Genomic DNA, 14,139 nt, shown 5'->3' on the forward strand with positions numbered 1-14,139 from the left:
CCAGGATCCAGAAGACGTCTTCCAGCCAGCGACCATCACCGAGATCTCCGTAGCCTCGTCCATTCCATCTGGTTCAGCGCTCATTCCCGGGATGCTTACACTTCTTCTTCTCGTTCTGCAACGCCACTGAGAAACTGGGGTCGTTTTGTTAGATTACTTTCCGTGCATTTTCTTTCAGTGGATTAACTGAGAGGACTGGCGTATAGAACCTCGAAATAGTACTGTAACACTTTTCAAAACTATCCGGATAATAAACATTTGTATACATTAATCATGAACGAACTGTATTGGAAAGTGTTTCAGAACTCTTTCCGTAGGTTTTACATTCCACAAATATACGGCTTCTGCTCCAGTTGCCTGTCACAAGAGAACTCTTCTCGAGGTGTTTACTTTGCTACTTAGAAACTCCAAAAGGCCTTGTATCCCTATTGGAAAAATACAACTAAAAGGCTTTTTAACAATCTACAAGCGTAAATGTTTCTAAATACACAGCATGGTTTCAGAATCCACAATAGTTGTAGCTTACACGGCTTATGTTCTCTCCACACTATCAAAGTTTTCAATCACTGTGCTGTTATGAAATGTGCTAGTCGCGTCTCCGAGAGTATGTTGATATCCTGAGCTTTTGTACGTTCTTACTAGGTCCAGTAGACCTAGTGTAATCTAATAACTGTGGAAGTGAAATATTTTTTAGGCCTTCCTGTTGATTTATCTATGATAGCTGGAAGATTAACATATGTGGCTTTGAAATGTAAGGGATTATTGGAGGGTACTGTCTCTTTAACCATGTCAATTTCTTTTAGTTCATTGGCCATGTAATTTCTTTCCATTTCACGTTTGATGAAGATCTTTCAACCCTAGCTTCTATAGAGAGAATAACCGATGGTCAGCAAGGGATATGGTCATACTCTCACCAAAGCTCTCTTTCTTACCAATCGTAGGTATTTGTACTTCAGCCAAGATTTGTGCCTCAGAGAAAGTAAGTGGTAACTCATGAAGGCGTCAGTACCTGTATTGGAATACTTTTGAAACTGTTTTTACTCTTTGTGTAATATACTTTTATCCAGATTTTCAAAAAATGTATTGGTATTTAGATATGCTTTGACAGTGCACAGCTTTTCCGAAATCCGAACATTGGTTCTTATTGGTCCTTGTGGTTATATTAGACCCCAAAACTTGAAATGTATACGACACTGTTATTCTTGGGAATTAAGAATTGTGAGCCTGTGTAAAAACCCTCCATTTTTACTGGTACTGCATACATGTATTACCTGCCTTGACTTAAAACTGGGGACAAAGGCTGTTGGACGACTACCAGAGAATTGTGGACTGGCTGAGGGAGCCCAGTGGTCAAAGTCGTCCTCGAAACAGCGATTTCATTCTAGTTCAAGAGGTCTGATGTAGGCCACTGAGACTTCACCCGACCAACTGAGACCAGTTGAAATTTAACCGTCCTGTTGCTTTTTTTTTTTTTTATAAAGGCCTTCAGCGTTTCTAGTTTATTTTTTGCAATGTGCAAGTGATCATTGAAGATCGGGGTGCAGAAATGTTTAGCTTTGCCTTGTCGGTTGATCTAGTGTTGTATATATACTGTAGGTCTATTGCTCTCAGTGTACACTGTACTACACTGTAACCATACACATATTCTGGTGCTACTATGGTGTAATATCTACCGAGCTCTTCGCGACCTACCAAAAATTAGGATGATATCTACCAAGCAACCCAATTAAGACCTATGACAATTACTTCCTCAAACTATATACAAAACTATTTGATTCCCCGGGGCTAGTACTAACCACGGCGAAACATTGAGTCACCTACACTGTTTCGTCGTGTTTAGTACTAGCCCCTGAGGGGTCAAATGCAGAAAATGGATGGTAGATATCATACTATTGTAGTACCCATCTTCTTAAGCATTTTCCAACTTTAATAACCTCTAGGGGTTGTTGTCACAATAACAGGACTGTATATTTATCAAAGCGAAATTAACAGCGTAATAACAATCATTCTTGCTTATTTTATCGATGGGACACTCGTATTGATTTTTGGCTGTGAATTCTGACTGACAAAACTCATAATATTTTTTTGCTAATGCTATTTGAAAACGATAAAATTTCCATCTCTCGCCTTTATCTAATTCACATCTACATTGCTTTTTTTAATATAATGCTTAAACATCCCAGTATCTAAAGAAAGTTAAAGCTTTAACATGAATATATTTTGTATTCGAAATGTGTGTATGTTTGTGAGAATATTTTGACATGTAAAGAACTGCGCTCTATATCTGAGGAGAAACTAGTACTATTTAGTACTATAGTAAAGTTCCAGTATACCATTTTTTTTTATTATCACTGTGATATAGCTTTTAATTGAACGTCATTTTTTTGTAATATACTGAATTGTTGTGAACTGGTTGAGGGGTAACTGGAAAACATGGATAAAAAAAAATTCTCCCATTTATTGTGTACAGTTTTTTTTTTTTTTTAAATCTTTGACTGGTGTCGTTGATGAAAGTGATTTTGTCTTATGGCAAGTGAAAATTGCTGAAATACATAAGAGATACAAACGTGTTTTTGTCATTTTTAACCTTTGTAACCAACCTGCCTTTCAATGACAAAACTTTATAAGTCCTGTATATTAAACATTAGTGTTTATCTGCTGATGACAAAAATTGTTTGCTAAGTTGACATACTGGTTGCTGTAATTAAGGTGATGCCTGTAATTTTGTTTTCACGTCCAGTGTAAACGTAAATACAGCCCTTTTAATGTAGATATTTGAATAATATCACAGGTAATGATAATATATAACTATTTTTCTTCTTAATGGGTTGTCCAGCTATTAGCCGTTCGTAGCAGATATTTGAAATTTTAAAGACTCCTCGAGAGAGAGTTGAAATTAAAAGGTATGGCTCGGTAAGTATAAATTATGTGGTGCAGACGCCTAATAACTGAAATGTAAGTGGCTGAAGAAACTAAGATTTTGAAGTACAGAATAAACATCTCAACGCTTGCAGATTGTCATATTTTCGCCTCATCCTTCAACAACTGTCGCGCATGCGCAGTTGCTGTCTGGTCCCTAGGGCAGGCAGGGCCCGGCAGGCAGGCAAGTTCCGTAAAAACACCGGCAGTTTGGTCGTAGAGTTGAAGGTGGAAATGTGTAAAAACTTTACTGGTGTTACGACTGGCGTATTTTTTTGAAGAAAAACTAGGCTGCTTTCTTCATTTATAGTGTAATCACTTAAAAAAATGCCAATTACATTGTGCTTTACCTGGAATCAAACGTTAGTCAGGTGATTGCCAGAGAAGTTTCTGAAAAAAAAACTTTGAGATTTCCTAAAAGTGGGTTGTGAGAGACCGGTCGAGACAATCAATTTGAAGGTCAGTTTATTTTGAAGCCTGGAACAAGCAAGAAGCCGTGATGGCATAAGGCTATAGTGTAATCTCCAACAAAGGCATAACCTCTGGATTAACTCAAGGTTTCATACCAAAAGTCAAGGTTTTATACCAAAGAAGTCAAGGAATACTTGCAACATGACACGGCTTACAACTCCCACGGTCAACGACAATCAACCTGAGGGCAAAAGAGAGAGAGACAGATACTGGAACCTGAAATCCTCGATTTCAGTGATTTTCAATAAGGTAAGCTTTTCGTAATGAAAGTTAGGATTTTGATAAATTGCTATGACAATGGTAACCTGGGTCCAGTCCGTGTCGGGTAGATCTAAGTAATAGATACGCGGCGGGTATTTACCGAGAAATGGCAGTTTCTTATAGTGTTTTGGTTGCTTATTTACAATTTAACGTTATTTTTGGGGGGTCGAATGTAAATAACCTGTAATTAACCCCAGAAGTCCACCCAAGAAGGGGTTTCCATACTCGATCTTTACAAGACAGAGCACGGGTATAAACGTCTGTTTGGAACGGTTCATATCCCGTCCGGCAAGTGCAATAAATTGTTAACGTACGGGTACCGCCCCCACCCCGGCCAGTACTAAACACGGCGAAAGGACATTCCATTTGGCCGACAACAAACAAATGCACCGCCAGTAACAGAAGCCCTAAAAGTGTAGAAAAGCCAAGTTTCCAAGGTAAAAACAGGCGCGGAGCTAATACTTAGAATTACCCTGTGTCGTAACAAGAACATCCCCCATAAACTGTACTGCTCAAGTCTTGAGTTGCTTAGGAGAACGTGGGAAATTTAGTTGATCTGTCTCGTAAAGTTTTACTATAAGTTCTGTGGAAAATGATCCTTGCTTTTCCAAGAGGATAATGTTCGTTTCCGGTCCGAACATCCCATCAAAGTACTCTGTCCAAGTACTCTTGTACTGGTCGTTTCGGCCATAAGTCATTCAGCCCCAGTGGGTCCTCTTCGGGCCGTAACTTCCAAAGCAACGTAAGACGTTTATGGTATTTACCCTCATTATTTTGTTTTACCCTCATCCCCATTTTGTTCCTAAATACGCCGCCCATTTTGCACGTAAACGTGTTTACGCCCTGAGGATTGTGATAAATATTAGTTTGCAAGAATTATGTTTATAGAATATTTTTTTTATGCAGATTCGAAAATATAAAAAAATCGAGTAGGGATGTTCGGACCGGGAAACATTATCCAGTTTTACAGATTTTAATGTTTCGTTTTAGATTTTTTTGGGGGCTGTTTTTTTTATGGTGTTTATATTCAACAGCATTTTTGTACTGATGAAAAATAATTGGGGTTTAAAGTCTTGCTTACTCACATTTGCAGGTGTATGGGCGATGCTGATGCAGATTGACTTAATAAATAGAATGATTTTCAAGAACGGAAAGAACTGAGGAATGGATTGGAACTTTGTCCCGCACTACAACTGCAAAAATTATTTCCGAAGGTAATTATGTTTAAGAACTTCAAATTAAACTTTAATTAGTGAGAAAAATGTGGTAGTATACATTAAGATAAATACTACACCGTAATTGTGATTCTAGAAGCTTTAATTGAAAAAAAAAACTTGAATGTGGTGTTTTGAAGTTTCTGGTGAAATGCTGTGAATTTTGAAATGTGTTGTACATTTTTTTGTAATATTTTTCTGCTTTTCAGGAGGGAAATAAGGCCAGGAATTTGTCAACTTAGGGACCTTTAGCAAAAGACTACAATCAAGACAGTAGTCGCCTAACTCGGCTTCAATCAAGACCATCTACTCTTCGATCAAGACTTTTGCAAAGTTCTAAGTTAATTCCAGTTTTTTAGCTTAAAATTATATTTTATTTCAAGTTATGGTGATTAGTTTATTACATAGAGATGAAATTCAAAATATTTTCTAAGATCTAAGATCCAAAATCCCATGTTGGTAGTTCACTTCTAGATAGGATTGATCCAGATTCACATTTTGTAGCTTAATATTTTCATCAAACTACCACCTGAGAAAGGTAAAAGGTGTTCTTGGCTTTCCGTCTAACACTTTGGTGTTCAGAGATAACTGCAGGTTTGTCTTTAATAAATGAATATTTCCAGTGTTAAAACTCCCACTGGCTTGACTAGGGCAATCCCACTGAGCTCAACAGCTTGTGAAATTTGATTTTTATTGAAGTTAAGGAAATCGAAAAGTCCTCCATAAAACCTTGATAAGTTTCTTCACGTATAAGCTGTTCTTTGCAAGAACAAGCAGCTTCTAAGAAATTAAGGTGGCATTCCATTCCTCCCCTCCTCAGTCGGGGTCGTTTTTAAAAAACTTTTTCCAGGTTTTCTCATTCATTGTAGGGTTTCTTTCATAGTTGGTTTTGGCAGATTTTTTACAGATGGATGCCTTTCTTGACTTTTTCCCTCCGTATTTAAGATGGCATTCAATCAGATTCCTTTTATTGCTCCTAAACCAAAATAATCCAGTTTGTTAGAAACTCTGACAGTTATTTCTCACTTTGTACTTTGGGGTAGCAGTTTCATTACTCCATTGGACAGCTGTCTCTTACTCTGTACTTTGGGGTAGCAGTTTCATTACTCCATTGGACAGCTGTCTGTCGATTTATACTTTGGGGCAGCAGTTTCATTACTCCCTTGGACAGCTGTCTGTCGATTTATACTTTTGGGGTAGCAGTTTCATTACTCCTTGGACAGCTGTCTGTCGATTTATACTTTGGGGTAGCAGTTTCATTACTCCCTTGGACAGCTGTCTGTCACTTTATACTTTGGGGTAGCAGTTTCATTACTCCCTTGGACAGCTGTCTGTCGATTTATACTTTGGGGTAGCAGTTTCATTACTCCCTTGGACAGCTGTCTGTCACTTTATACTTTTATTTGGGGTAGCAGTTTCATCACTCAACTGGACAGCTGTCTGTCACTTTATACTTTGGGGTGACAGTTTCATTACTCTGGTTATCCTCAAGAAATGAGGACAAGACAACCATGATTTCTTAACCTGGTTTTGTTGCATTCGTGGTACTGTCTTTAGGCTATATATATAAGAGTGCATATGTGAACCTGGATCAGTTATTTCAATATTAACGCTCGGTTATCTCCCAATTGGTCAAGTTAAGAAGAATGTTTACACACAAGGTTAGTTGCCTCAAATGTAAGATTGTGATCATGTGCTTGTGTTAATATTCATATGGACCAGTATAACTGGTTGCCTAAGAAATATAGCACTAATTTTTAGCTGTTTAGTTTAGCCATCTGGAAATATACAGCTGTTATAAAGTAGATTTTGTATTTAGGTTACTTTTTAAAGGAGTATTTCCAGTTACCCATTACGTATGTTGTGTAAAAGCCTCTTTTTTAAAATACTTTAAACAAGGCTAACTTGAGGTTAAATCAATCCTGAGCAAGCTGTAAATTTATCAGCCGTCTTTCTCCTGGTTCTTTGTCATTTGTTCTCAAACATCGAAGCAGTCACGACAGTCATCTGTGTTGCTTCTTTGTGTGTGTGTTTTAATGCCTGTCAGGTTTTTCGTGAAAGTTTGTCAGTCCCCTCTGTTTCCCCATCATTGTTCTGGAACCCTTTTGTCATTCTTGTTAATTTGACTTTTAAAGTTTTTGTAGTCTTGGCATTTGCTAGTTTTTGTCAGTCCTTAATATCTTTTTCCCATTTTTGTCAGGTTTTCTTCACCAGTAAGTTTTGTATTTTCTGTTGTGACATCTCCATGCATTTTTTATTATCTTTTATTCATTGTCTTGTTCCTAATTCTGGTGCCTCAACTTTGTTTGATTCGCTTGTCATGGCTTTCGTTTCCAGTTCCCTTCTCAGGTGTCCTGTTCGAGACTTTTTTTCTCGGGTTTTATAGAGTTTCTTGAACTAGTTTGATTTTAATAGGCAAGTTCTTGCCTTGAGATTAAGTTTTAACACTGGGCTTTCATCTTTTTTAATTTCATTACTTTTTCAACATTGCCTTAACTTTTTTGGCATAATGGTTAACATTATAAGTGGTTCATATAGTATAATAAAACTTAACGCTGTTGACAGGTTTAGTCTGTGGTCAAGTTGAATGTCACAAGAATCACACTGGCAGCTCCTCCATATGCCATTTTTAACTTCGTAGTTCTTTTCCTTTTCACTCCTTTTCTTAATTTTTTCTTGCCATCCCATTTTCATACCTTCCTCCCTTCTTTTATCTGTCGTGTTTTGTTTTTGTAGTTTTCAAACATGTTATATCCATTATTTGTTTTCCAATCCATTATTTGTTTTCCAGTCACCTATTTTCATTGAGCATTCGATGCCAAGGTTCAGGAGTAGATTGTCAAATGTAAGATTTTATCATTTTTAAACCTTAGTTAATGCCTTGTCAAATGTAAATATTTTTAAACTTAATGCAGTCAAGTGTATAGAACATTTGCATGAATAAAATATGATTGAAAGCCTTGTTTAAAGTAACCCAATTTTATGATGACTTTGAAGCTCTAAATGAATTTTTAAATAGGTAATTCATGGTCTTAGAATGATAGTGGTTTGGGTGCCAATTAACAGATGTTAACATCTGCCTCTTAAATTTTACCTTTTGCAGTTTACAGTTGAAGTATCTCTGAGCTTGAGTTCCCAAGAAACAAATTTAGCTATTTGTTTCGTTTATATAAGTTTTAGTAAAAATTTTCATTTTAAACTGTTGAGTAAGAATATTTTAAAAATTTAAGAATTTTAAGAAGGTTTTAGTGAATTTGAATTTATTACATTTGAGACAGCAATACACGACTGTCTCAAGTACCTCTAATAGAACAGAGTTTTACTATTGTGATTTTACAACTAAGAACTTTTTTCGAATTTTACTGTAATTGTGATTAAACTAAAATTTTTCTGTTGTAAAGTTACAAGGGATTTTGTATAGATGATGTAAAGTTGCAAGGGATTTTGTATAGATGTTATTCAAAATATCCATACTTTTGAAATCCAGGCTAAGTTAACTACAGGACGCCACTAACAATATCACGGTTTTAAAGTGAGCAAGTTTGGCCTCTTCACAACATAGTAGTGATGTTTCAAGTACCACCTTCGTTACTTAAATGTACTTGCTCTTCATTCAGTAACTATTTTCTTATATTAAGCATCTGTATATATAGAAGCATTCCTCTGTGAAGATGTATTTTACAAAGCTTTGTCTATACGGATTATTGTAAACCGTATAGATAGACATTATGGTAAAATACATCTTCACTAGAGTCATGCTTCTATATATATACAGATGTTTAATGTTCGAAAATAGTTACTGAATTAGGAGCAAGTAGATTTAAGTAATGAAGGTGGTACCTGAAACGAGAATTATATAAGCCAGACTTCAAAACTTCAGGTTTAGTGACACTGATCGGAAAATGAAGTATTTCGTCATGATCAAGGGGTATTTATGCATTTTAGACCTCATCTGTACTGTACAGTATATATTTTATATAAAAATGCTCTTCTACGCAAATGTATGTGTAGAGTTTACTTTTAGTACTTTATATTGTGCATCTGAAGAAATAAAAGCCATTATATATAAATAAAATAAAGCCATTATATATAAATAAAATAAAAGCCATTATGTAAATAGATTGTTTTACTATAAAAGTTAACTTGGTGACAGTCAATACTTGATTTGTGCATTTGAAGACAAAATAAATTTATAGTAATTAACTTTGACACAAGTCAAAATAAATTTATAGTAATTAACTTTGACACAAGTCAAGAATAACCACTTAAAATCATAAAGAACCATTTCTGTAACCACTTTCATCACCAAGAAACAAGCAAAAATTACTGTAACCACTTTCATCACCAAGAAACAAGCAAAAATTACAAGTAATTGAAAAAAATAAAATTAACCATGTGAGGAACAACACAGAACCTGAATACCAAGGACCAGCAGTTCCAAAAAATGAGAAATCATTTACGACAGTAGCCTTAAAAAAGTAACAAGATATTGCAGATTGAAATGCAGTGTTCATTCGATAAAAGTGCTCGAAAATACAAAATGCTCCATCAATACAAACTGTTCAATTCTGCAAAATGACAAAAAAAAAAAAAAGTGGACAACACCCAGTGAGGTAAACAAGATCTAAGTTTCCTGTGCAAGAAACTACCCAAAAACTGTACAAAGACAACTTGCAAACTGGAGCCTAAACCCAGAATGGGCCATCAATAAGACGATTCTCAAAAACGAAAAATACGACAAAACCCCAAAGCTGTAAAAAATTGGAAAAAAGCAAATAAACAAATTCTTTAAGAGCCAAAAAAATACTGCAGATAAAACCCATGGAGTGAATGGGAAGGTCAAGTCGCAGAAACGGACAAATTCAGAAATAAAACCAAAAGACGGATAACTCCAATAAGCAAAGAAAAACAAAAAAGCAATAGAGCTAAAAAGATTCAGTAAAGCCCAAAGGGTAAAACTAATTTAAGGCAAAACTGAAATGTCAAATCTCAGAGAACTGGACAAATTCAAAGGAGGAAATGGACATTAGCCATAGGGTGTATGGAATGAATACCCAGAGGGGCAAAGAATGAGCAAAAACAATAAGCTGACTTAAAGTTCAAAGTAAAACAAAATCCAGCAAAAATCAAGAGGCCACAAAAGGTGGACCAGGAGTGTGAAAAAAAATTCAGTGAACAAAATCCAGCAAAAATTAGGTGGTCATAAAGGTGGACCAGGAATATGCAAAAAAATTCTAAGTAATGAACAAAATCCAGCAAAAATTAAGAGGCCATAAAGGTGGACCAGGAATGTGCAAAAAAAAAAATCCAAAATAGTTAAAATCCACAAAAATTAAAGGCCATAAAGGTGGACCAGGTATATGCAAAAAAATTCAAAGTTAACAAAATCCAGCAAAAACTGGACAATATGCCATTGACAAAAATTAAGAAGCCATAAAGGGGTACCAAGGAATGTGCAAAAATAAATAAAAGACAAAATCTCAAACAGCTAAACGGTCCACAGAGCCCACTAGATAAAATAAAAAGGGCCCAATTAAAATGCAGACATTGAGCATATTAAGAAACAAAAACGGAAAACAAAGAATGGAGGAAACGACTGATAAAAATGCATGTGAACCTCAAGACGAAAAACGGCACCTCATACCGTAAAAGCCTGACCCATCTGCAGACAATGCATGAAAGAAACATATCGTAAGCAAGCCCCCCAAAATTTCTGTTACAAAAAGCAGACGAGAAATAACTACAAAGGGGAAACAAAAAAGACATAGCAAGATAACACAAGCACAATAATTCTTAAAGCAAAACCTAACCAACCACGGTGAGAAAACAGTCAAGCTTTTGTGAAAACCAGAAGCAAAAATTAGGCCAATGAATGTAGGTCTACAGACAAAAGGCAGAAAACACGCCCCTAAAGCGAACAAACTGATTAAACACATTCAAAAAGGCGAGAAAACCACAAACTTAACTTTAATAAAACCAGTATTCCTAGATGATATTAAGCCAAGAGCCAAGTAAACTAGCTATGGACCTTAGTCCTCTTAAGATTAGTTAAATAGGTGTCCAGCAGTCTTGCTCATGTCCATGAAGAATCTTGGAGATAGAACTACTAGGTCTAGGTAGCAATACCAGGAGCCACCTTGGAGCACCGTAGTACAGACATCTTGCCTTCGTTTAGTACGTTCATTAGCCCGGTGCGACGACGGGAAACCGTTTTTCAACACAAATCTGTAAAATAAAAGTAAGAATCAAGAACTACTCACAGTTTCTGAAAATCTAATATTAAAATTCTTATTAGGATAACGTAATATCTAGTTAGAAACATCAATAAGAATACTAAGCATTTAGGCGACTTTTCAAAAAATTCCATTTAAAACTTATAGTTATTTTCAACACCCTCTAGAACCATTTCCTCTCACCTACACTTGAGAAATTGTGGCTTTGATAAAAATTAAACTTTACACTGTATCCCAATTTAAATTTGGTAAAATGGCTAACTAAAGCATTCCACAAGTCTTGTAGCACAATGAAACTAGTTTATGTTGTACATATTAACATTTGTTCCTAATTTTTACTCTAAGTTATCTTCGACATACGTAAACCTACTGTATTGTCAATATTAATCTTACAATCACTTACTTGAGGTAAAATATTGGTTCATCTTCCTTGATGGAATCGGCAGCTGTTCCTCCTCAAATCTGCTACTTGAAACGTCTTAGAACTGCCTTGTCAGAACTGCTTCCCAGAATATCTCTTATGCCATATTTCGAGAATTAATTCACGTGACCTCCTGAAATCGCCAGTTTAAGTTCGTCCATCCATTCCAAAACAGTTTCCAAGATGTTCCACGATTGTATAAGATTCTAGGTTCTTCCATTTTTGAAGCGCCTGGAATGAAAAATATCAGATTTTAGGTTTAAGATCGCATAAGTCTTGCCCGATACCAAATTTGTAGTATATAGAGTACGTTTAAAAGTTCGAAACCACACTTAAACCAACTTCAGTTTCAGGCTATTTCAATTTCCAAAAAATATAATAAATTTACACCCAATCAAATGATTACTCAGATGAACTGACCACCTGAAGAGTTCGAAATCACCTTCCCTTTAAGATTTCTAATGATGAAATCAAGCTGGGTATAGAATGTCCAGTGGTTCTCAACCTTGTTTGACCCATGAATCCTTTCCCCATATGTCAGAACGTCATTCCACCCCCAGCCTCCTTCCCAAAATTGTCTGCCTCAAAAGGTGCATTCCAGATACATGCAACAAAATACTAACAACCACGCAAGCTAGCGAAGAGAAAGACCGGCGTGACCTCCCAGCATTGCGGACCGAGGCACACTGCGTTAATGCGTTTTGTGTGGTCCTAGACCTAGAGCCAGCCTGAGCCTGCCAATCTGTGGTCACAATTCCCCTCCCCCCTGAAACTCAGATTCCCCCGGTTAAGAATCACTGGAGTGAGTAGGCCTAATCACGACTGTCACTAGATATGTGGACTTTCACTAATCAGTCCCTTGCAAGGGAATGTCCCAAATCACTACTTTCGTAACTTCTGGAGGCAGAAAATTTGCTTGGGGGCATTAGGAAACCTATTTCAAACTGCCCTGCCCAATTTCATCATCTAATGTTTTCTGATAATCTGTACTACTCTCCCAGCTCACGATCATAAATTTTCAAGCTCCTCATCTGGGTGAAATATGCTCTGAGCTTAATTTGAAGCCAAATTAGTATAAAGACTAACCTAAGTACTTTTAGTCTTCATTCACTAAAATCACCTACTACGGCTTTAATTTTCATGAATTAACCCCACTAGAAATATGTCAAGTAACAGAACGTAGTTTAGAAATTAACACTAGCCAGGACCCCACCCCCACACGCACATTTAGGTAGGTAAGAGTTACCTAGTCTTTATCAAAATATGTCCGTTCTAATTTTAAAGTTCACTTTCCACAGGAACTGCACATCAGTGCAACACTTCCCTTTAAGCCTTCTTTAGAATACCTAGAAAATTAAGACTTATCAAAAACATGTAGACATTGGCACCAATATTATATGGTTACTTAAGACAATTGCTGTTACACGTTCATGGACAATAAAACTAGCTGCAACCCTCATTCGTTCCTTCTATTGTGCCTCTTTCATATTCACTTTCTTCCATCTTACTTTCTTCGCTCTCCTAACAACATTCATAGTGCAACTGCGAGGTTTTCTTCCTGTTACACATTTCAAACCTTTTACTGTCAATTTCCGTTCCAGCGCTGGATGACCACATAGGTCCCACTGCTTGGCATTTGGTCTAAATTCCATATTCAATTCAACAAAAAGCACCAACGAAAACCCAGCTTATCAAAATCTAAATTAAATTCACATGACTAACTAAAATTAACCTTAGGCCTTTACAATAAGAAGATATTTTGAAAAATAAACCTTACCTTGTTCAGACAATTGTGAATTATTGCCTTTGAGATGTAAAACCAAAGACTAACTTGTCACCTCTTATCAAAATCATTTCAACACCACCCACAACATTAAAGCTTAGGTCTACTACACCAGCACTTCAGTCCATCTTTGTCACTTTTGCACAAGTATAACCCTTCACTGGATAAAAAAAATAATTATGTTTGTATAAGAAACGCACAACACTAACTTAACATACTTAAAATATCCTAGTTTACCTTGAATAATCACCACAAGGAATCACGAGAATAATTCTCCACTGCACTGAACCAGCAAACACGAGGAACTGCCCGACTTCCTTTGAAAAGATTCCAAGCCGTTTAGCCAATCACAGGCTTCCACAACATTCCCGTCAAACAAAGGTGGGAGAAAAGACTCCTGATTGGCCGAGGGACAAACAAGGAACCTCGGAATGCAAAGAACCCACCAATTGTTAGGAAACAAACGCTGTCACTGACATCTGTTGGTCAAAGATAAACTACATTGTGACAAGATTGATAAATGGTTCTGTATACCTAGAGTTAAGACTGTCCCTGAATTGTTTGAGCTGCATTGGCTGTCTATCAAGACTGGGTGTCCAAAATATTTAAAAAAAAAGACTTTCTGGAATCAACATAAGATTAGCTACAGATGAATTCAAGTTACTTGAAGCGCGATACATCTCTGTCACAAAAAGTTCCAGTGTGTCTTTCTAAGTGAACAATTCTTACTTAGATGTTAACAGGGAAGTTCCTAGGGCACTTCTAAAGTAGAAAACATTCAAAATTAGCACAAATTAAAGTTGTTCACTTTGTGATAATCAATTTTTTTCCGTTGCC

The 14,139-nt window shown here is 36.3% G+C and overlaps 1 protein-coding gene and 2 long non-coding RNA genes across 4 annotated transcripts in view; 2 read left to right on the forward strand and 1 right to left on the reverse strand.

The window, feature by feature from the left end:
- LOC136846803 (thioester-containing protein 1 allele R1-like) overlaps positions 1 to 2,566 on the forward strand; it is an 80,878-nt gene extending 78,312 nt beyond the window's left edge. The window contains 1 exon segment of the mRNA XM_067118057.1: positions 5 to 2,566. Within this exon segment, the coding sequence (XP_066974158.1) occupies positions 5 to 130 (126 nt within the window). The 3' untranslated portion in view covers positions 131 to 2,566.
- Positions 2,567 to 3,120: 554 nt separating this feature from the next.
- On the forward strand, positions 3,121 to 5,750 carry LOC136846804 (uncharacterized). The gene is made up of 3 exons (XR_010855541.1): positions 3,121 to 3,639; positions 4,745 to 4,865; positions 5,075 to 5,750. It is a non-coding gene; the product is annotated as an uncharacterized lncRNA (long non-coding RNA).
- Positions 5,751 to 8,976: 3,226 nt separating this feature from the next.
- LOC136846806 (uncharacterized) lies at positions 8,977 to 13,644 on the reverse strand. 2 transcript variants are annotated; one of them, XR_010855543.1, is made up of 3 exons: positions 13,540 to 13,644; positions 11,502 to 11,750; positions 8,977 to 11,090 (listed from the first exon to the last, which is right to left on the reverse strand). It is a non-coding gene; the product is annotated as an uncharacterized lncRNA (long non-coding RNA). The 2 variants fall into 2 exon arrangements; XR_010855542.1 differs by having other exon boundaries at positions 13,297 to 13,565.
- Between the last annotated feature and the right edge of the window lie 495 nt (positions 13,645 to 14,139).

The sequence above is a fragment of the Macrobrachium rosenbergii genome, chromosome 15 (genome assembly GCF_040412425.1).
Source record: "Macrobrachium rosenbergii isolate ZJJX-2024 chromosome 15, ASM4041242v1, whole genome shotgun sequence".
NCBI classification, from domain to species: Eukaryota; Metazoa; Arthropoda; class Malacostraca; order Decapoda; family Palaemonidae; genus Macrobrachium; species Macrobrachium rosenbergii.